The sequence below is a fragment of the Leuciscus leuciscus genome, assembly GCF_965113295.1.
Source record: "Leuciscus leuciscus genome assembly, chromosome: 25".
Taxonomy (NCBI): Eukaryota; Metazoa; Chordata; class Actinopteri; order Cypriniformes; family Leuciscidae; genus Leuciscus; species Leuciscus leuciscus.
In genome coordinates, this window is record NC_138724.1 from 22,286,356 (window position 1) to 22,311,305 (window position 24,950).

Genomic DNA, 24,950 nt, shown 5'->3' on the forward strand with positions numbered 1-24,950 from the left:
CAGGATGGACATCCCGAGATAAAACAGAAAAGCAAATGGAAAATAATTAGTGTAGATGCTGTTCATCACATTAACCAAAGATATTTATGTGCATTTGATCTGATATAACTGGGGTACAAGGTTATGAGATGCATTATGCAAATGCTTGGCCAAAGAGATGCATTTTTCATCTAGATTTAAACTGGGAGAGTGAGTCTGAGCACCAAACAGTATCAGGAAGACTATTCCAGAGTTTAGGAGCCAAATTGCAAAAACGCTCTCCCTCATTTAGTGGACTTAGGTACTACCAGAAGCCCAGAGTTTTGTGACCTTAAAGAGCATGATGAATTGTAAGGTGATGGAAGATTGGTTAAATACAAAGGAGCGAAACTATTTAGGGCCTTATGTCAGCTTAACTTAATAGGCAACCAGTGTATAGATGATAAAATTGGTGTATATGATCATATTTTTTTGACCTGGTAAGAAGCAGCTGCATTTTGGACTGATTGTAGCTTGGTTATTGAGGATGCAGGACAACCAGTTTGTAGTGCATTACAGTAATCTAGAGGTCATGAATGCATGAACTAACTTTTCCAACGCTATCTCACGACCAATTCGTACGAATTCGTACGAATGATAAAAAGTTGGCTAATTCGTACTAATTCGTACGACCTCACTCGTACGAATTTGTACGATTTGTCTAAACCCACGTGATGGGTAGGTTTAGGGGCGGGGTCAGGGGTAGGTCATTCGTATGAAATCATACGAATTGGCAAATTCGTAAAATATGTACGATTTTGCAAAAATCGTACTAATTCGTACGAGTCAGGTCGTATGAATTCGTACGAATAAGCCACCTCGTAGAATTTGTACGTTTTCCCGTGAGATCGGGTTGAACTTTTCTGCATCAGAAACAGATAGCATGTTCCGTTTCTGAGGTGGAAGAAGGCTGTTTTTGTAACATATGAAATATGATTTTCGAAAGACAAGTTGCATATAACTCCCAGGTCTTTAAATGTAGAGGATGAGGTAACAGTACATCTCTAAATGCAAATTGTATTCTTAGAGATTCTGTGTACAGGTTTGTTCACATGCAGAGCAAAGCTTCACTTTACTGTCCACCCAGACAATATACTGAAACTAAGCTGCAATGAGTAGCAATTTGTATGTTATGACATCACTACCATATGCACGTTAACATACGGCCGCCTCCATTATTACCATTTGGTTTTCAGCAGCTTGGCACTTCCCTTATCAATGTCAGTGTAAATTAGTAGTTTTAACCGTGAATATGTTTACATAAGTCTTAAAGTAGAGTAGCAAAAATAAGCTGTTTAATTATTAGGGTTAAAGAGTAGTGAACTTTTTTTTTTAAATGTATTGATTATCTAAAGTGGAAAAATGAAAATGCTATCAAAGCACTGACTACGGCCCATTTAAGTGTAAAAACCATCCAAATAAATTGTCAATTGAATAGTCAACTGTCTGGGAAACGTTGCACTGTGTTTGAAATCAGACAGTTTCCCACCCATCATTTTTCTTGGAGAAAAGTTAACAGGATGGTTATATATAAAGTCTACAAGCAAATACTTTTAAGATTTATAATAATTAAGACAGCAAAGTATAAAAAAAATCCCAACAAATCAGGGTGTAGGCAACGATATTTGCTTGACCTCTAGTAGAAGCAACATCCATTTTAAGGCAAGTGCACTTAGCAGCAATCTGGATAACTTGTTGGTAAGAAAAGAAAATATCTTTTAAAATTTAGACAATTTGTTTCAGATTGTGAAATAATTTTCTATGTACATTTGGGATTGATCTAAGACTGATGATGGGCAGATTCGTGTATGGACTCATTCTACAGCCACAAACTAAGATTCAGTTCATTCTTCCACCTCTTCTAATCCTGATACAGAGGCTGCATGAGTCTTGAGGTGGTTGGTGAGTGACAGATATTGATTGTTCACTGCCAGGACTTATTTAGCTCGGCGCTGCCACACACACAATGATTTTAAAGGAACAGTTCAAGCTAAAATTATAAAATGTTCTGATTTACTCATCCTTATGTCATTCCAAACTCTTATCTCTTTTCTTTCTTTCCTCCTTGAAACCAAAAAAGGTAAATAAACATTACCATGAGAGTAGTCATGCGCTTTGTGTGAGGAGCAGACTGAAATTTAAGCCATTTATGCTGTTAAACCCTTTTTGGTTTTAAATCACAGGGCTTTATGTGAATTGCATTGGTTCTTCCTATATAAATGCATTGGATTCAGACACTGTATGATAAATAAAAGAAGAACCGATTCAGACAAAAGGTTATTAATGATATAAAACCTCAGAACTAAGAGCTTGTCTCATCAATCAGGAATGAATGCAATTAAGTATACTAAGATACCGCTAGTACAGGCCTCTTCTAAGTGAAATGACCCGGCCATATACAATATGCATTACAGTAAAGAGTCGGATGTTATTTACACATCCATTTAAGAGATATAAATCTATTAAATATTGCTGCAAGTGCGCATTTACAGAATCATTGTGCGTTATTACTATGCTAATGGAAAAACATATTCATATACAGTATGCTGGGGCATCATACATTTTTGTAATTATGTAAAAGTCTTTACTGATACATTTTATGCTTCCCTGCTGAATAAATCTTATTAACCCTAAACTTTTGAACAGTAGTGTGTTATAATATATAATTTCTTATATTTTTTTATTATTCTATATTTATATATATAATTTACTTTGAAATATTTATAATTCACTGAATTCATGACTTCCAAACCTTGATGTGTTAATATGAGTTTATAAAAGGTATGAATAATGTTTGATTAATAAGCGAACCATAAATACATATTTGGGTTACACTATTTTTTGCTATGTCCACTTTAGACTAGATTCTACAAACTTTGCAACTACATAACTAACATGTTAGTAGAATAAGTTGACATGTAGGTACAAAGTTACTAGTGTGAGGAATGAACCTTTTTTTTTCTCCATATTTTTCTTGGTTTATTATTTGATTGGACTTCCAAATTTTAAGAAAATAAAAATACAAAATATAGCAGCCAATCCAGATTAGGATGTACAATGCAGTGGGGTCATGTGACAATGTGTTAGCAAATATTAAGCAGACAGTCTACTAATACTCTAATGACTGATAGTTGACGTAGTTGCAAAGTTACTTACATTTAGTAGAATGTCTAAAGTAGACCATCGAAATAAAGCGTTACCCATATTTTTAGTTCTGCAACAGCCAAATCCCCATTTCTGCCTTTTGACTGATAGGAAAAAAAAACATTCATCAATGTAAATAAGATAAAAATGTATCTGTTGTGCCAATTTAGAGGGAAACGAAGGCGTTGAATGCAACACACATTGAAGAGAGACGTTAAATAAAGCAGAAAAGAGAGAGGCCTACCAGTAATCTCGACGTCTTCAAACAGACATGAGTGATGAGAGGGAGGAACAAACTAACGTTAGTTCCTGACAAGCAGAATGAGACGACAACGTGAAGAGGCAATTAAGGAGGGAACGAAATCAATAAATACGAGTCTATAGCCATTATTTCGCCCTCTGTGAAGGGGCAGGTGCAGGTGACAGAGTGGGTTTTTGAAAACCTCGACATCCAACCGACAGCTAGACTAGCGTTTATGCTTTCGCCATCAGTGTCTGTGACAAGTTAAAAAGACCCTTGCGTTTTGGAGGACTTGTGTGCTTTTTGTTTTCCCGCCGCAAGTGCGTTTATCTACGCTGGCGTGCTGAGTTCAAATGAAACTGTCAGTTAAGCAGATCAAATCCTCTGCGATTAATTGATTGTTCTCTGCTGTTTTTATTTTCGTTTTTGAGAGGAAAAAGGGAAGTTTGAAAAGGCTTTTCGGGAATGAATGAGCCCACTTAAAGCCGCGTGTCAGTAGAAATATTTTTCCAAATGTGAAATATTTTTAGTTGCCCATTTGTGATGTTTTCACTTGTTTTAAAGATGTATGCTAACAATTCCTAGTTCTCCAGAAATTATTTACTTACCATGTCGCCCTTTCACACCAAGAACAAAGTTAAACGATAATTTTAACGTGTGGACGATATTATTCTGATTATTCGTGCACGCTGCAGTTTTACGTCTGCCTCTTTAAATGCTCGAGCTCTTAAAGCAGGATGGATTCTGATTGGCTGTCAATGTTTTCTTCAGTCGTTCATCAGCTGGAAAAAAACATCGTTTTGAGAGTGATTCCCATATTGTTTCTCTGAGTCATTATGGTTAAATTTGTGGGAAAGTCATTATATGATGAACAGATTTAGTTTAAGCTTTTATTCACATATAATCATTCATCAACTCGCACATCAGTTGTAGTAAATGGAAGCTCGAGCATGTTCGCTTAATGTGCACGTGCCATTGAGATTCATTCTTGTGTGTTAGCACGTCTGAGCTTCTCATTAACCAGTGAGGTTTGTTCTTGCACGTCAAGCTCGTTTGAGCTTCTGATTATGTTCGCTGATCAATGTTTAAATGTGAATAAAAGCCTAAATTAAATCTGTTCACCATGTGATCAAGTCTCTTCAGAATTTTTTTACCTAACAGCTCAATTCATATGGATTAGTTTTATGATCTCTTTATGAACTTTTTGAAGCGTCAAAGAGGTACTTGCGTTTGCTGTCAATGGAGGGACAGAAAGCTCTCAGATTTCATGAAACATATCTTCATTTGTTTTCCAAAGATATCTGAAAGTCTTACAGGTTTGGAACGACATGAGGGTGAGGGTGACAGAATTAAATTTTGGGTGAATTATCCCTTTAAATAATTTTACCAACAGCATATTTATTTATGCTACACTCTAAAAAATGGTTCTAAAATCATTCGGTCCATGTTTGCTAATTTTGGCCTTCATGAACATAATTGTTTTTACATAAGCAAATGAAATAGACACAAACACACAATGCAACTCTAAACTCAATTGTGTATTTCAGATGCTGTCACGTATCATAACCTCATCATCTGCAGAGAGAAACTGCCACTCAGAATACACACATAATGAAGGATGTAAAGACATCATAAGGGATTGTGAAGATATTTCACTGGAACTAACATCTATATCATGTTCAGTGTCAATTGTTATTTATTAATGTATTCAGCTAACAACTGTTATTAGATCACTGTCATTTTTGCTACAATCTGCCATGTCAATATAAAATAAAAGTACCTAATTGACACAACATGCTGTTTTTCTTCAAAAAAAAAGAAAAAGAAAAAGTAAAACCCAAATAGAGACAACAGGATAATAAGACAAGGCAGTTAGGGGACTAAAAAACAATATTAATAAATAATAAAAATAATAGTAATATTAATAATATGAAGATACTAATATTGTTGAAAATACCATCATTTAATTTATACCACCATTAAGGTCCTACAGCACTTTCAAAACATGGTTCTTTATGGAACCTTATAAAAATGGTTCTACTTAGCACCAAAAAGGGTTCTGTTATTGTTACAAGCCGAAGAACCCTAATTTTTCTTAAGAGTGTATACAGTGCGTAGGCCCACAGCTGAGGCTGTCTGGTAAAATAATATGCTGTCAAGGTTTATCACAATCTTGTCAGACTTGAGCTTGTAAGTAAATGACTTTTCCTGTCAATATAAAGCATGGGGCTAAAAACCGATGCTGGACCTTTGACAAAAGGAAGCAATTTATTGAATGCCACATAAAGTGACTTGAGAGAAATAGCATATTTATTTCAGAAAGGTTAAGTAATATTTCACACCTTTGGAACTGTGCATATCGCATTATCCCCACACAACACATTTAGCACACAGGTGAATCTTTAGAAAATGAATTAAAATAACATCAAAGGGCTCATAAATGAATATCTTGCAGTAGCACAACACAGAGCTGGCGGTGATGTTGCGTTTCACAGTGTTAAATGTTGTATGTGCACACATGGTTCATGTACGGGGTCCTGCATAGGAAACACGCAGGAAGTGAGAATGACAGATGGTTCTGTTCCTCGGCTCTGTCAAGCCGGCTTCAACCCCACGGCTCTGTGGCTCCGTTCCTCTGTATCTCATGATGAGGAAAGATGAGGCAGGTCAGCGCTTTGACAGAAGGGAGCAATGTGAAACAGACACCTTCCTGCCTGTGTTGTATGTATGAGAGAAAGACTATTGAGTTAATGGGTGGAAATGTTGTGGCTCTTGTAAATGATGAGAGACAAAAGTTAGGGAGTAACTTCTTATTAAATACCAAACCAGTTCTTATAAGAACCAAACAGGGTTTTATAGTGCCATAGGAGAACCCTTTTAAGTTCCTCAAATAACTGTTTATTTTGTAGTTCGTGAATAATCCTGTTTACTTTTCATTGTTGTCTGGTCTTAAATTGTGAATGATTAATCATGGCACATTATTGCAAAACCAAAAAGGATTATATAGTGAACACTACCGTTTAAAAGTTGGGGTCACTAAGATTTAAATATTTTAGAAATAAATCTTTTGCTAAAAAATACAGTAAAAACGGTAGTATTGTGAAATATTTTTACGATTTAAAATAACTGTTTTTTGTTTTAATATAGTATAAAATGTATTTTATACCTCTGATACAAAGCTGAATTTTTGGCAGCCATTACTGCAGTCTTCAGTGTCACATCCTTCAGAAATAATGAAAATGTTTTATTATTTATCTAATATCTTATGTTCAATGTCAAATTGCTTAATATTTTTGTGGAAATCGTGATCGATTTTTTCCCCCCGTTATTATTTGATGAATAGAATGTTCAAAAGAACAGCATTTATTTTAAATAAATCTTTTGGAACAATGTTAAAGTTTAATGCATCCTTGCTGAATAAAAGTATTCATTTCTTAAAAAAAAAAACTGATGCTAAACTTTTCAACAGTGTTCATCATCATCATCATCATCATCATCATCATCATCATCATTGTGGAAAAAGACTCATTAATCTGGCACAATAAAAACATAATGTGTATTAAAGTACATCCACAAGTCAATTTTAGTTGCATCTTTGTACTGGTGCTTTGAGGAATAAATGATGGCTTTTCCTCTGCTAATGAATGATATTTGAACCAACGTGCTGATCTGAAGAATCTATAATGTAACATCAAGAACCTTAATCTCCAAAGAACCATTAAGCCAACTCAAGAAGCCTATACAGCAAAAAAGTGCCCACATAAATAAAGTTTAAATCAGAACAAACTGCTTTGGTAACCTAATCTGACTTTTTCTCTTATACATTTTTAGTTTCACACTAACCTTATGTTTAAAAATAACCGGTTGAAATCGGTTTTGTGGGTCCCAATCTCTTAAGGGGAATATCCTTCATGTTTCTGTAAATTAGAAATGGTTTATTTCTACAGGAAGGGGAATTGCTTGTGCATTAAAAGATAGCGTGCATCCAGTATGCTTCATTGCTGTTTTAACCAGGGCTTTTAACATGTTTGCTCATCTACCAGAATGCGGCCAAATTAGGGTAAGCTAGTGGATGATGAAGCTTAAGTGATTCAGCATCAAATATTTATCATGTGACCACATTGACAATTGTGGGGAAAACAAAGTGAGGCCTGATGTGCCTGCTTTTAGCTGTGGTTACTGTATTTGTAGCTAAAGCACTATTTCATAGTACTATTCATCCATTTGACTTAGTTGCCTACTACATTAAAATGGGTCATATTGCATCATTTTCATTTGTAATAGTGTTATTTTTATGCATTAAACTATATTTGAGTAATTCATGCACATTGAAACACTACTTCAGGCCAAGGATCCCTTGGTGGATAGAGACCATCATTTACATATAAACTAGTGTTGCTTTCTGGCACATAATTGCATGCGTATGTTGCAATGTTATTCTCGTATGTTTTAATTAATTTTATTTGTACATTTTCTGTTTTCATTTTAAGGGAACACTATGTCACTTTTTAAGTAGTGGTTAAAAAAAAGAAGAAAATTGTTTTGGTTGTGCTTCGTATTGTGTTCGGCTGAAAGAGAAAAGTCATATACACCTAGGATGGCTTTAGTGATGGAAATAATTTTCATTTTTGGTTGAACTATTCCTTTAATTTGTGGCCATGATTTACAGTAGCCTAGATATTTTTTCCCCACATATCATGTGCTGGGCTCCGTACTACGGTGAATCAGGGTAAGACAAAAAACGCTTTTGTAGAAGGATTAATGATTTATTGACTCATTAAAATTTTATACAGAGAAACATATCTGAACTTAAGATTTTTTTACTTTAACTTAGGATAAGGAATATATATATATATATATATATTTTTTTTACACTAAATAGTACCACCACAAACCCCATGCTAGAGACCCTTCCACTACAATTTTGGAGTGAATCATTTTGAAAGTAAAATTTAGTCTCTACACCATTTCAGTTCTTTTATATTAAGTCCCGTCAATACTAATGCTAATGGAATATTCAACATTTTAATTAATCTATCAAAAAATTTTAAAACAAAATAAATTCAATTTGTTGAAGAAATAAAATCCTTTTCACCATTACACATTCCCTTCTCTGTTCTCTGCAGTGCACACACTTCCTGTCTAAAAGTTTTGTTTTGTTTTCCTTATTATGACACTCTCAAAAACAATAGATACTGGTGCCAGTCATCATTACTCATTATGCGATAATTTTAATGAGAAATTTGTTCCTTTTGTCATGTTTATGGAGACCCAGAAATGTCTAATATGTCACAGAAAAAAAAAAAAAAGAGGAAGAGAGAGCTGTAGAAATGAGATTGCGAAGGGAATGATGGGGTTCTTTTTTTCCTTGTGTTATGGACCACATTGCTCTCAACGGATAAAACGGCTTTCACACTAAAACTAAAGCAGGATGTGTTTATGCTACTAATTGTATAAGGAAAAGAATAACGTTTTAAATAGTATTTTACCAAAAAGGATTATAAAATTGCTACAATGTGAACCACTTAATTTGACTGCAAGGTACTTTACTATCTCTCTATATATATATATATGTTACCTTACCAAAGATTTTATAAATACATTTTCTATAAAATATTGTGTGTGTGTACTGTATTAGGGCTGCACGATTAATCGCAATGAAACCTCGCGCGATTTGGCAAAGGCTGCGATTATTTTATGCACAGTGTGTCAGTGCAGTGCGGCTGATCGGTAGTAAATGCCGCTCCATCTGAACGCCAGAGGCGCTCTCACCCAGACACGCCAAATATGCCCCGCTGCAGAAGTACGATAACACACGTCATTCATCATTGCTGTAGCCAGAGAATGTCTAATAAGGGGAGAACTTCCACCCTCAGTAAACTTCCGGCTTCTGAACTGGTTGCAGTTCCACTCTGGTTCCATATGAGGGCGCTCACAGGACGAGTGCAGAATGAATGGAGGTCTATGGCGCTATACCCCTCAAAATCCACTTTTCTCAGGATATAATTTTTTTGTCTAGTAATTTGAATGTTGTATTCGAAAGGAGATGCAAAGAAATTACACATTGCTGGGTGTTAGATTTTTTAGAGTCACTTATTTGCTTTAAAAAGTATTTTAAAATGTCAATGACGTCATACACATCGTACGACCAGAGATATGCTTTACGGCAATCCTTCAGTTATTGGTGCTTTCGCGCTCTTTTCTCTTGAGGCATCGACAACACCGCTGACACAGGTAAATACACATGCTAGAAGAGTTTTTGTTTTGTTGTTTTAAAAGACCATGCTGACATGCATACATACATACATAACCATAGGCAGATAAAAGTGGCAGCAACAACAACAACAAAAAAGTTGCTGCGTAAAAAAAAAAAAACTTGGCCAAAAAAGTCCGCCTTAACATTCTGGTCCCGCTTCGGATGCCACGATGCCATCAAGCGGTATCTCTGGTCGTAATCAGTCCTTCACTGACCAATCAGCGTTCATTAGCAGAATGCTAGCGTGTTATGGGCAATAACAACTCAACCTGTAAGAAATCGAAAGGACATAAGTACTCGTTCATTCAACTTTCGACCTATAACCCATGTTGCAAAACCTACAATCAAATCTGAGATTTCTCAACGGCAATCGGGTGAAAGAGACAAATTTAGCCGTCTAGCTCCATAGACTCCCATTCATTTTGCACTCATGGGCGATCGCCCCCAGTGGAACTCTGGTGGAACTACAACCAAAATTCGGTCCAATAGGACTTAATAGGGAGTGGCCAGGCTCTCCGTAGACGGGCTCTGCTGTAGCTGAATAAACAGAAGATTGAAACGCTTTGATTAAACATGACTAATAAATACAAAACTGCCTTATTGTGTGTAAGAAGCCACATCATCTCACAGAAGGATGCTCAACTGTCATTATGAAGTGAGTTTAGAGTAAAAGCATGTTATTAAATGTAGTCTTTTGTTGGACAAGAGGTTCATAAATGCTTCTCATGTTTGGAAAGGTTTTTGAGGCGTGTTGCTTTTTCAAATGCACGTTATAAGCGACTCAAAACTCGCAGTGCTTTCAGATGGAGATGCGTTTACAGAGCCGTACATCAATGACAAGCTGCGCATCAAAAATCATCGCAGCCTTTGCGATTTCAAAATCGCGATAAGCCAAAATGTTTTAAGTGCAATTACATGTAAATTGCGATTTAATTGTGCAGCCCTATGTATCCACATTTCAATCATGACAACTCTCAGAATAGTTTTAGCATATTATTGAATATGACAATGTTAGTGTATTTGGTCTTGGCAGACTAGATCTGCTATGCTGCTGCTGCTACAGAGGAAGTATGAACTCTGTATATTTGTAGTGTAAAGAAATAATGGGTTACTTTATATTCACATTAATTTTTAAATATATTTTTTATAATTTTAAGATTTATTTCTATATTTTTTGTCTTATGTATGGGGACATTTATTGGACAATGGACATTCTTAGAAGTTCCTGATTAAACAATGTACTTTATTTATATTTTATTTAAATTAATATATGTGCATTGATGTGTTTATTTAGTTAGTTAACTCAACTGCATTGTTTTATTGTTGTATTGCACTGGTGTTGTGTTTATCTGTTGTGTGTTTATCTGATTTATTTCAGCATTTAACAGTTGCCGGTGGGGCCACTTTTGATGAAAGTCCTTGTGTGACCTTTCTTTGTATAAAATGTGTTATTATCAGTAACAAACAGTTACAAATAGTGTATTAAATTTATATAACTGAATGACATGTTATCACATATCACACAATGCCATCCCGTAATACCTGTAACAGGTTCTGGCAACCAAATAAAAAATATATTGTTAAGTAGCCATACAATAAACTAGTCCGTCTGTCTGTGTTTATATTTATTATCCCTCAGATACACCATTATATGTTGACCTACATCAATGGGCTTACATGTCTATAAATAGTTTTCCCTCTCTATAAATTGTTATGGACTCATGCATGCACTCGTAAGATATGAGTTTACTATCAGCATGGTGAACAAATGTATACTGTTTATTTAATTTTATTTTATCTCCAAGCAATGTAACGCAAATTATTTCATCCTGCCAGGTATACAGCTTTATCCGCAGACCATTAATCTCAGGATGGATGAAGTCCAATATAACCTAAAGAACCATATGTTTGAGATGTCTCTTGCATGTTGGTTTTTCCTTGTTTGGTAAGTCTTCAAATACACCTGTACTGATTTAGAAATGCCCAGGTGTGGATAGGAGTGTAGACACAACGTTGGCATACTTAGCGTGGCCTACAGGGAACTGATGTCTTCGTAGTTCTTGTTTTCTGGACTCCAAAACTCTGCTTAAGTAATAGGAGAACTTGCTGCAACAGTACATGAAGACGTCAGTGGTGGTGATTTAGTATTGAATGTGCAGATGGCTGGTTGTACATTAATTGTGTGAGGTTCTGGTGGGGCAGGACACTTTGACTCTGAACCACTCAGAGTTCAAAGAGCAGTAGCATCAGAGATCAGCTTACAGATGAGTAAAAACTTGATTCCCCAGCAGAAGAACTAGAGTTCATGATTGTGACCCCAAAGGGCTGTTTTCCGCATTTAGTTTAAGGAGTTTGTGTTTATAAAATGCCAAATTCTACCATTGGTTGCTGCTCACAAAACAAATATTTTGTTAACGCTTCATTAAATTAGATTAGCAAACATTTACAGTTTAACCGATCAATAGTTCATGAAGGCAAATGAATGTATTGGAGACTGGGACACTTTTTACTTCAGTATTTCTCAGAATGGGTTTCCGTTTGTAGCCAAGACTTTAAAACATAGGCTTATATATATAATGTGTGTGTGTGTGTGTGTGTAAAACAAAAAAAGAAAGAAAATGTATTTAGCCTATTTGATGGCAATAAAATGCTTTAGAAAATAGTTCTTGAAACAGCAGAAATACATTAATTGGACTTATGACTCAAGACCTGTGTGTTATTGAGATTTAGTCCTTGTGCCAACTTCCTTTTGTGCCAACTTCCTTTTAAGACAACTAGCCCCACAGCACATTCCAAGCGGCTTTTTTGCACCCTTGAAGGGCACTTTGGGAAGGGGACGCCATTTGGAAGCGTTCCAAACGAAGCGAACAACTGAATCCCTTTTAGGAAGGGCCCTAGCGAAGGGAACATGCAATGGTCACTTCAAGGAAGTTATTTAATTTATGGTGTTGGTCTGCCCTTCGGAGTGAATAGGGCATAGGGATGCTCACTTCCGATTAGAATTTGCCCCAAGTCTCTACTAAAATAATATACATGACAAGAGCTCAATGCATTTAGTGTAAATTAACTAATAATCTGTTGTGTAATATAATATTATTTGGAGAGTAAGGAGACTTATTGTAAGGAGTTACAGATTTATTTATTTTGGTGAAATTGCAATTTTATTTTAATATCACACACTCTTACCTTTTTTTTAAAAAAAGGCAGTCGCAAAATCAGTAAAATAGTTTAATATACAGTAAATACACCATGAAGTTGTGTACGCCTGTATATTCGGTGCAAGGAAAGTATGCCTACTTATTTTACATGACAGCAGATTTTAGTCAGAAGGTATATATTTTTATTTCGTACAGTAGAAAATAGGCTATTAAAATGTTAATCAATACGTAGATTAGCTATGTTAAGAACTTGTTTTTCCGAAAAATTTGACCGTTTTTATAATATTGGACATCAGTATTTTTCAAATAATGGTTATATTTATTGCTTTGTAGACGATGTGCAAACACTGTGTTTGGCAGCAGTGTTTTGCCTGTTGCAAAATGCGTTATTTTCCAGTGCCGAATTGATCGCTTTTGCTGTTATGCAGGTGCGTCAGTTTTTAATCTGCCCAGTAGGTGGGACTTGATGCTCGGATCATGGACCTCTCTCTCTCTCTCTCTCTCTCTCTCTCTCTCTCTCTCTCTCTCTCTCTCTCTCTCTCTCTCTCTCTCTCGACTTTGCTCTGACGCTTTAGTCTTCAAGCCGGAGCTCCAACAACCTGGAACTGCGCGACAAACAGCACCGTGGAGACGGGAAAGCTTGTGCCATGCAGCCCGTAGAGGAGGACAGACTGGGACCGTTGATTTTTGAGCCCTTTCTACATTGACGGAGTATTTCCCCCCTCTTTTCTTGGGGACATTATTGCGATCTCATTGATCTAACATACCTTTACTCTCATCCACGCACCCGCGCGCGCTCTCGCATCACTGTACGGATACCCGGAGCGCTTTCGATTCTGTTGCCGTTGAACACTAACCCCCCCTCAAGGAGCTAAAACATTAAGGGAAACACCTGGAAACATGGATTTATTATCCATCCCACCTCGCGTTTGCTGGTGGAGGATTCTGTTTCTCCTCAGCATCTTCCAAAATTACATGAGCTCCATGCTGGACTGCCCACCGACCTGCACTTGTTCTACCACTGACATCTTTTGCAATAAGTCTTACCAAGGGAATTTCCTTCCCCTCTTGGCACTACAGGACACCGTGAGCGATGGGAATACCACTAACAGCCTTCCGGACCTGTTTGAGAACATCTCCTCCATGTAAGTCAAGCGCACAAGTGTCCATCACATGTTGAGTCCATGTGTGCATTGAGATCAACTCTCAGCCTCCCACTCACTCCAGGCGTTGTGTTGGTGTGTGGGATGATTAGAAGGGCTTTGATGATGGGCAGTAGCTTAAAACGATCTTAAATGGATATAGAAGATTAATTATGCATGAATTGAATGTCCATATTAAAATCAGCAATGAAAAGAAAGCTGTTGGATATTTGCTACTCCATTTACACAAAGTATACAGTCCATGCTAAAAATTCCCAAGTGCATTGGGGACAATTAATTGCTACATCTGAGCTTAAATGCATCTGTTTTTTTGGCTTCACAGAGAGGAGTCTTTATTGAGGCTGCTTTGTATTCAAGACAGGAATCCCTAAAGGAATTTTGTCACATTCGTGAGCTTCGTGAAAGGTGCATTGTGCTATTAAAGAGAGATTAAGAGAGAGAGGGAGGAAAAAAGGTTTGCATGAGTTTGAAGTCACATACCAGCGTGCATCAATAAGTGCATTGAGATTTAAAAATCACGTCTCATTTTTGCATTCATTTGTAGGCTGATGTTTCAGTGCATGGCAAGTCCAATAAGTAATAGAAGACACAAACATTAATGCTGTAATAGCTATATGATGGTCTTTTTGGTCTCTGATGGTTTTTGGATAAATAAGAGAGCTGCGTAATGGCCCTCAACTGATCCGAGCAAATAAATAATAATGCCTGGAGCAAAGAAAACATTAACGTTGTTGTCTTCAACCGGCTTTAGATGCCAAATAATGACATTTTGCATTTGAAAAGCTATTAGTTTTGCCATATTTAGACATCAGTTCTCTCTCTCTCAAAGTTTTTCTGGTATGGGCCATCTTGTGGTTCAGCACTGGTTCTCTTGGACACGCCACCAGTCTGGATGATGTTTTCATTATGCAATAGCAATAATTTAAGGCTGCAAATGTACAAAAAGCAAGATCGTATTCCCTTTGAAATAATTTCAATGCTAGTGCAGCACTGAGAACAGAAGAGTGCATTTTGGTGGAACAAAAACCCGATTGATGATTGATTCTTTGTTGGGAATTGCCTACAAAGGGATGCCATGACAACCCTATAGCGCTTTGTGACGGATTCACTTTTTTCCCATCGCATTCTATCAGGCGAACTGCATAATAGTGTGTGCAAACTGATGTATGAGCTCAACAGTTTCTCAGGGAGACGTTTTTACAGCCCCGTCTCCAGTCACTTTGTAAGACCACTAGAGGGGATAGTGGTAACCTTTTCCAGCATCTAAACTGGAAAGCCAGCGTGCGTCGATCAGGGAACATGTCTCGAAAGTGTGCATGTCCTTTCTCGCTTGTTTGCTTTTGACCAGTTGTTTGCTTTAAAGATTTCATTTTGTGTAGCAGCTGTAGAGAGTTCAGCACCCCCTGATGCTGGACAGCTCCTGTAACTCAGTTTGCTGTCTTGCACTGCACATTTTGGAGGTTTTTCTTATTTGACACCCTATTCTGGTCTTGGAGCCTCTACTAATGAATTCATGATATAAATCCAAATGTCCAACATCCAAAATGTGATATGGGGTACTTCAGGAGCAGGATTGAGAGCTTTCCTGAAAAAGAGGCCTACATTTTTATTTGGCATTCCCTGACGAGTCATCAACCCACTTTTATTGTATTCGCTCGACCTTGACCAATTTACAAATTATGGTGATTCTCCTTCAGGCCAACTAGCTTCATTGTTTCTATTAGAGCTAAAGAATGGCCAACTGAAACCTTTCTGAAGTTTGAGGGCATTTAGAGGAGAACCGGGGGCAGGTTGTCACACGGGGAAGTTGATATAAGCATTGCATTTGAGCTTTTGAGTGAAAAGAAATGTAAAATTGTACATAAATATCAAGTCAGGACAGGTTTTTATATTTATTAATGCGGTTAATTAATTATGAACCCCCCCCCCCAATATACTTTTAAATGTGACCTTTTTTTGCCATTTCATGTACTTCACAATTGTTTAAATGTTTAAATTTAGCTTGAAAGCAGTTCAATTGCCCGTTAGGCTATTTAAATGTAGAAAAAAAACGTAAAAAAAACATAATTTATTTGAGATAGAACTTTGTTATAATGTAAAAGTCTTTTCTGTCAATTTTGAATGATTTAATACATCGTTGTTGAAGAAACATATTCATTAGCTATTTTAGCGAAACTTTTACTTATATATCTATACAGAAATTAACTAACTTTTTAGGAAATATTCACTAGACTAAAAAGTGTGACAACTATCCCCAGCATCTTCTAGTTATTGAAAAGTGCTTATATAGTATTACCACCATGATTTGTGCAACGCAGAAAACTCCAGGACAGAAATGATTTAATTATATGCAAACAATAAATTTTTCCTGCATACAGGGACTACAGCTTAAACAGAAGTTAATTAGGTTTTGTTGTGGTAGTGTAGCTTTAATACAGGTGCTTTTTTCATTTAGCAGTGGCTAAATACATGTGTATTATTATTAAGCATTTAGTGTTTAGAATATTACTAAGCATTTAGTGTTTAGAATATTACTACTTTTTAGATTTTACAGTGGCCCCAAAAAAGTGTTTGGAAACCTAAACCACACTTAAACAGGCATGAAAATCATTGTGTTACATGTGTAATATATACTTTTTGGGGGCCACTGTATATATAACTAATGTGGATTAGTATTTGTTGGCATCGCAGCTAGTTGAGGTCCATCCATTTTTGCAGTTTTGCAAATTTTTGAGTGGGTTTTTGAATTCTGCGAGAGAATAACCTGAAGTAGAGATTGTCATGCTCGCATGTGCTCGCAGCTTTTACAGTTTTGTCCTTTTCCCCCCAGCTTTGCTGTAGTCTTCTGTTTTGTTGTGCATCAGAGTAATCGAGGACCCTTTAGTGTTGATCATTTGTTTGCATCAAGCCTATCCATTACACTAATTGTCTTTTTTTTGGTACTCTCAATAATGGTATTTCTGTATTAGCAGCACTATTCTTTTATTTTGCTAATGGAATGTCATAATGCATGGCCAGAATATGAACAACATACCAGATCCCTCTTATTTTAACTCTTTATGCTATACAGCAAAAAATGCTTATGAAGACTATAACAAAGCAAATAGACTGCTATTTTATGATTGCATTTATAATTGCTTAGTATTTTTAATAGGGACCTGATATGCGCTTTTACAAATTATTGATTTTGTTTTTGAGGTCTACTAGAATAGTGTTTTTTTTCCGTGAATGTTCAAAAAACACATTGTTTTTCACAAATTTTACATGGTTGCATCACCTCTCTTTCCAGTCTTGTCAGTAACGCTCTGGGGTGCGTTTCCCGAAAGCATCATTAGCCAGCTACGGTCGCAAGTTTCGTCGTTATCAGCATAGTTCAACAAATCTGTGTTTCCCGAAACCATCGTTCTAACAAACATTCGCGAACAGCATCGCAAAGTTGTGTGGTGGGAACGACAGCTCTCGGCCTGTGGTTAGAAGCATAGTTTCTTGTTTGCGTGACATAGGCTGTGGATTCAATAAATCCTTATCTTTGAGCAAAATAAGCAAGCTGACATTCAGTGCAATCTGTATCTTTTATTTAGAATACATACAAATGTCTTTTACGTCTTTTAGTTTGTCAAGAGATTTAAAGCACCGTTTTTGAAGAGTGTGCATGTGCGAACGTGCTCTAGTACGTATGAACGAGCCTATGGCTGAATCTGGAAATAAAGCAAAATAACTGAGAAAACCTAGAAATAGTCCTTAGATGCCATGTCCGTAATTTATTACCCTGGTATTCCAGAGTTCTCGCGAGAGCACAAGTTGAATTTGCTCAGCGAGTTACTCTGGTGTCGAGTAATACATGCTCATTAAATATGCCCCTCAATCTGAGCTGCACCAATCACATCGGGTTATCTGATATAGGCGGGCCAGAGGCGAGGTAAACAGATGACGACAGCGCTGTGACGTCGAAGTCATTAGTAAACATTGCGAGATGCCTATGGATGAATACCAGTTCTTTTGAAACGGCTTTGGCCACTACAATGAACGAGTTAGACTTGGCTTTTTATCTAAAACAGGAACAGAAGACGCCGCTCGAATCGTTCCTTTGCAAGAAGGACCTTTTTGCTGTTTTGCCGACCGGATACGGTAAGAGAGTATAATCTACCAGTTAGCTCCGCTGGTAGCTAAGCATGTAGGGTTTATTGTTGTGATTGGTCATAGTGTTATCCAATTGCATGCAGTGAGATTTTCAAATGCATGCTTGGTGCCGCCCCTCGAGCTGGCCGATTTTCATTAGTCGACGCCAGACCATTAATCTTTTAGATTTAGGTCTGGATTTCCAGGCTAGTAATTTATAGCAAAACATCTAACATTAAATCGATCTCAAACAGATTCATTAAAAGTAGTTATTACTCCACCACCTGCGTGACTTCATTAACCAACGTGGTTGAACGACCAATTTGCGACAATATGGTTTGGGGAAACAGTCATGACTAGCGGGTTGATTTCTTCAACGATGCATCGTACTATGGTTGTTAAGCAGCGAGTTACGTCGTTGTACGGCAAACACACCCCTGTTTAGTTCCTCTATGAAGCCCCTCCTTCTGAAAAGCGCAGTGTGCTCTGATTGGTCGGATGGACAAGTGTGCTATGATTGGACGAGCGCGTTTCAGAAATGTCACCCTCCTTACCATAACGGTACCACAACACTGCTAACGCAACTCAGCCAGACCCCGCCCCTTTTTTTGCATGTGCCTTGGGTGGGAATTATTTAAATGAGGAATATTGTGATTTGAACATTACTGCAAGAAAACTCAAGACTACGAGTTATTAAACAGTGCAGATATAGAGACTAACCCTTTGGAGTGGCTTCGTAACTTTGCAGACGCTTTTCATGCTCAAACAGCAACATTACACACTAAAGAAAGTTGAAAATGTAAAAAGGCATAATAGGTCCTCTTTAAAATCAGATGATTTTTACACCTCAAAAGATGAGATTTATTAATAATTCTGAGTGCAGTGTCGGTAATGGAACGGGGGAATTTATCTAGCACTAGAAAACAAGACGCACAGCACACTCGCTATTGTTGATTGACCATTCAGTCTCCATTTAGCCATCCCAAGGGTTTCTGTGTCTATAGGCCGGCGCCTGAGAGCCTAATTTCATGTGTGATTAAAAAAGAGTGGATTAGCAACAGTCTCAGATTGTGAAAATGACTCCCCGAAATGACTCCCCGAAATCTAAATGGCGGTACTTTGCAAAGATTACTTTGAAAACGATTTCTGGTGTAAAGTGCCCATTGCAAATCGGCACCCATAAAAGCCATCAGCAATGTCACGTACCTGCTGATAGATGGAAAAGGTATGAAAAATAGGTTGCTCATTGAAGAACATTTTAATGGAAATTCAAACGCTGTCTACTGTATACTGATGTGTTGTGCTCGTCGCTGTGCGTAAGAAGGATGCGTTTTTTCTCTTCGTTTTACTTCTCTCGCCTGCCTGCTTGATTGATGCTTTCAGGTAATCAAACAATAGCTTCAGGGCACAAATGGATTCATAATTACACTCCACATGATGAGAGGTTATGTGACACTCCTTAACTTTCTTCCTTGAGCAGGAACCGAGAAGGGAAAGTTTGTTGCCTTTTCACTTGGCAAAACGTTGACTAAGCATTTGTGGATCATCAATACTCAGTTTTTTGGTTTCTTATACTTCACGATCTGTGACTCCTAAGACGCCTTTTGTTCTGGCAGGTGTGGTTATGTGCAAGGCCAGCTCATTTCAGCACAGTCTGTCTGGCAGTGGCTGCTGGAGACCATGTTGGAAGCTGTGAAATCATCCATGGCATATGTTGTGCTAGGAGAGGCTGAGAGAGGTGAGGAGGGTTATTATCAGAGTGGCGTATCTAAGGAAATGCAATGGAATCTAATTCGCATCAGCCTTTTTTTTTCCCAACCGTGCCCTGGTTGTAGTATCCGTGTGGGACAGGTCATTGGAGATAGGGATGCTATGGAAATGCTTACTGTGGGCTTTTTGAAATGCATGGAATATTCATTGGGTTTGTAGACGTCACATGAACATATCAGAGTAAGCAAGCGTCAACCCTTTCCAAACAGATTTGACGTATTTAACGTAAATTTTATAGATTCAATTTCTACTGTTCTTTTCCATTCCTTTCCTTTCCTTTCCTTTCCTTTCCTTTCCTTTCCTTTCCTTTCCTTTCCTTTCCTTTCCTTTCCTTTCCTTTCCTTTCCTTTCCTTTCCTTTCCTTTTTTATTTAATTAAAAAAATACCTTTATAGAAGGGTTAACAATTTCTTTGAGGTCAATGGAATCTATCTATCTATCTATCTATCTATCTATCTATCTATCTATCTATCTATCTATCTATCTATCTATCTATCTATCTATCTATCTATCTATCTATCTATCTATCTATCTATCTATCTATCTATCTATCTATCTATCTGTCTGTCTGTCTGTCTGTCTGTCTGTCAAAAGGGGTTAATAATTATGTCTTTAAGGGTTAATAATAAAATCTTTAATTTCCATCCAATGGATTTGTAGTTGGTCAGAGGAACATTAAAATACTCAAATTGTAGGTTAATTTCAACATTTATTTATTTATAAAAGGGTGAATATATTCAATTTAAAGGACAATTCTAAATTCATTTCCATTTCAATTGTTAGTTTAATTTTAATTGTATTTATAAAAGGGTGTATTACCATTATTATTATTGTTAATAATAATGTGTGGCACATATACAACATTGGACTTTCTGAGCCCCCAAGCATACAGTGTTTACAGTCATTCTTAACAAAACGGATATTAAAAAAAGGGTGAGGGATGGTTAAACAACAAGCACCCATTGATTTGGAAATCCACTATCCTATTTCTTTTATCCTAATTACCTGAAACTCATTTTACATGATTTAACAACTAGAAGCTAGACATCTTCGAAGAGGCGTATAAAATCCAATAGCATCAGCATTGCCTCTTCTCTTCTATTGCTTTAGGTTTAGTAATTGTTAGCTCTGTCTTCTTTGCAAGAAAATCAAACTGACCTCATGCATAACAAAACTACTGCTGTTTGAAAACTATTTGGAAGACAGGCTTATTAGCTTAAAGGCCTTTTCAATGATAAAAACAAAAAACCCTTTCACTCTTGTTTGCTAGTTATGGGCCTTGTGAAGTTGAAACAAAGTCTCCCTTTCATTTACTGTCTATTTATTTACACAAAGCACAGGTGCAATTTGACAATTTTGAGAGCCTTGGGTGTCGGATCAAAAGAAAACTGCAGCCTGTCTGTTCAGAATTGGTCGTGTTTGACATTCTTAATCTAGAAAACTGCCAGTGTAGCATGCATTATTATTAAAAGCCCTTTTTATGACCTATTCTTTGACCTTCAGAGCTTAAAAAGCTTTTTGTTTATCATTACGCTATGATATTGGTGACATAAGCACACGCATGAATGAGCATGTCATGTACATTATTATTTTCAATAATATTTTAGACACAACACCCTTTTAATAACTCACGAAAACAGCTAAGAGTATGCAAAGCTCTTGCTAATGTGCAAATTATGGATTTTGAATGAGCACATGATGGATCTCGGGGCGCGCTGTATGGACTGACCCGCTATGTCCCTAATAAAGTAATGGGAAGTGTCCATTTGTGTGACCCCTGATGTTCATAATGTGTCTGGAGGCCCTCTTTATGATAACCATAATGGCAGAAGGATCAATAGAGAACGGCCTAACCTCGAAGACCCTCATGGTGTGGATGCAGATATGAATGTGTGACATATGCGGTGTTATCGGGAGACTGTCCCAATAACGGGTTTGTTTGCTTTTTTCCATTTTACATGTTGTATTGGGTGGCTGCCTTCAGTCATAAATTATTCCAGCGTGTCATTTGTAATGGGGCAACGTTTACCGTGTGGTATCGATCGGAGATTCATTACGTAAAATTGAAATGGCCAGATTTTGTTATGTGGGGTTGACCTGGAGATCTGGTGAATGGACCTGCATATAGTGACACCAGTGGACCTGTATTAAATCTTTTTGGTTTTCTGAAATTAAGCGTTTAGTTATATTTGAATTTGAAATGGAGAAGCACTTAAATAAATAAACAAAATAACAAATAAATAAATAAATATTAGATTATTATTATGATAGTTATCATTATTATTAGTAGTAGTAGTAGTAGTAGTAATAATATAGTAGTAATAGCAGTAGTATAAATAAATAAATAAATAAATAAATAAAGATAACAATAATATTTTTTATTTATTTATTCTAATAATAATAAACACAAATCACCTTAATAACATACGCTACATCTCAGGCACTAAATGTACATTGTCATGTTCTCTTGTTATTGTATTAAACAAAGTCATGATGAGACATGAGCAAGTTTATCAGTGCAATTCATAAGAATGTAGTTCTAGCTGCTGGCTATATGGGACACTAAATAACAGTAGGAAGTTGAGGCAAAATGATTGCCGCTGTTGCGTCGAAACAGTGTGGTGCAAAAATATGTACATGCCACCCCCCCTCCTGCTGCTTCTACAAATAAGTTACACAACGCTTTTTCAGACCCCACACTGTGAACACTAATGTTTGCGTGTTTGATGGGTAATCGCTCCCTAAATTTAGCTGAATGCACTCAAAAAATGACAGCAAAAATGACAGCAATAGATCTCAAGGTCACATGGCTGTTGCTAAATGTAGGTTTGTAGATATTTTGGGTAATCAGGCCATGAAGCTTGTATTTTATTTTATTTTATTTTATTTTATTTTATTTTATTTTATTTTATTTTATTTTATTTTATTTTATTTTATTTTATTTTATTTTATTTTATTTTATTTTATTTATTTAAATTTTTAAATTTGATATAATTTAATTTATTTTTTATTTTTTTTATTTGCGAGAGGCTGGTTTAATATGATGCCCTCTTAATGCCATCGTCCTGACATCCAGAGAGGTTTCGTAGTGACTGTAGACTACGATAAAATATTGATCACTCTCTCCTTTCAGCACATGATAAAGCCTTTTACCTCCTTGCCTCTTTAGAAGACAGAAAAAGAAAGTTCCATCTCTTTATGACTAGGAAAATTGTAAATGGACCATTTTTGCAGCTCTTTTTGTGTGCCAGTGAGGCAATTTTTAGCCACTGTCGATGATGAAAGTTAATGATACACGATTTTTTCCCCTAATTTAATAGAAAATTATTGATTGTGCAGAAAGTAATGGAATGACAGCGACACTGACATTCCAATCAAACATATTCACCACTATAGATGGCAGGAAAATACAAAGGAGGGAGCTTTGGGCTTCAATTATGGACATATTGGAGGTAATTTCGTCCGCTGCTGTTTTAGATTTCCTTCGTTTTCATTTTCTCTTATTCCTCTCGCTCTTCCATCCTCGCCTTCATTATTTTTTTTTTATCCCTCCTCCTTGCCGCTGATCTTTTATTCATTGCATGGCTAATGAAGCGCCTGATAGACTGTAGAACAGTGTGGATGATCCGCAGCAGTTTATTTCCCTGCTATAGCTGGCAGAGAGCAGATGAGAGGCGTCCACAGGTAGGCAGTAGCGGCATCTTTAACCGCATACCCTGCAGATTTCATGCTTGCCTGCCTTTACAAAGGACTTTTATACTAGATATTTTCTTTTTCATTTTGAAAGAAAGAATACCAGACCCTTTACACCTGATAGTAACATGCATTTCCGTTGATGAGATCTCAGCAGATAGCACTTGACCGCATTGAAAGACAGAATCAGTCTCTGACTGCACGCCCACAGTCTTCTCAGTCTGGTTAACTCTAATCTGATTGGCTGGCTAATGCACAACATCCAGGAGTAAGAGCACACATTTATTTATTTTTGTTTATGTAATCAGTCCTATTGTACTACAAGTTGTGTAACACAAGGTACCCTGTTTATATAGTAAGCACTTTGAAGTTTTCAAGGTTATTTATTCTTTGAAAGATGTATTAAAAACTGTGATTGGCTTAAAACAATCTCTAGTTTGATTGCTCTGTTAGTGCGGTTCATTTGAATAAGTGTGAAAGCTGCCATCAGAACCCTGAGCAACTCTGGTTCAGACCAGGCAATCAAACCAAGTGTGAAAGCACCCTAAGTGGTCGTTTCTTGGCTAGTTTAAGGTGCTGGTTATTAAAGGTCTGGATACTTTTTTCTATTATTTTTGATTAGAGACTTTTTTCGAAACATTGAAAACCTTACCAATCCCAAACTTTTTAACACAACATTATATAGGTGCACTGATTTGTGATTTCTTCCCGCCAGTGTCATTAAAACGGTCCTATAATGCCCTTTTCACAAGATGTAAAATAAGTTTCTCAGGGTGTTTATGTGAAGTTTTAGCTCAAAATACCCCACAGATATTTTTTATAGCATGTTAAAATTGTCACTTTTTGAGGGTGAGCAAAAACGCGCCATTTTTGTGCGTGTCCCTTTAAATGCAAATGAGCTGCTGCTCCCGGCACAGAGGGCGGAGCTTCAAGAGCTTGTGTGTGTGTGTGTATGTGTGTGTGTGTTAGCAGCTCCGATTACCTCACACAGACACACACTGAAAATGTAAAAAAACTTTTTGCCTTTTATGTTCTAACCGGAATCGGACAAAGATGGAGAGAATAAAGAAGATGTGACAACATGTAGAAAGCAACAGGACTTTTATGAACACTGTAAAAAAATCAATTCAATTGGCCCAAGTGAAATTCTTGTTGCAATAGTCTGTTAACATTGGCTCAATGAGAAATAATACGTCAGACTAATTGAAAAATTTTGATGTTATCGGTCACTTGAAATTTTTGACTTGGGGATGTAATTTTTTTTTACAGTGAATGGTTTGTTGATGAATTTATGTAGCTGATATGGAGTTAACTATCTTCTAGTCATTGATTAGCATATTCCATCACGATAATCTATAAATTGTGTTTCCAGGGGTGGGGTTTATGTAA

The 24,950-nt window shown here is 36.7% G+C and overlaps 1 protein-coding gene across 1 annotated transcript in view; it reads left to right on the forward strand.

Annotated features, from left to right (window-relative positions):
• The first annotated feature begins 13,407 nt into the window (after positions 1-13,407).
• ntrk3a (neurotrophic tyrosine kinase, receptor, type 3a) overlaps positions 13,408-24,950 on the forward strand; it is a 210,557-nt gene continuing 199,014 nt past the window's right edge. The window contains exon 1 of the mRNA XM_082160244.1: positions 13,408-13,962. Within this exon, the coding sequence (XP_082016370.1) occupies positions 13,718-13,962 (245 nt within the window). The 5' untranslated portion in view covers positions 13,408-13,717. The remainder of the gene's footprint in view (positions 13,963-24,950) is intronic.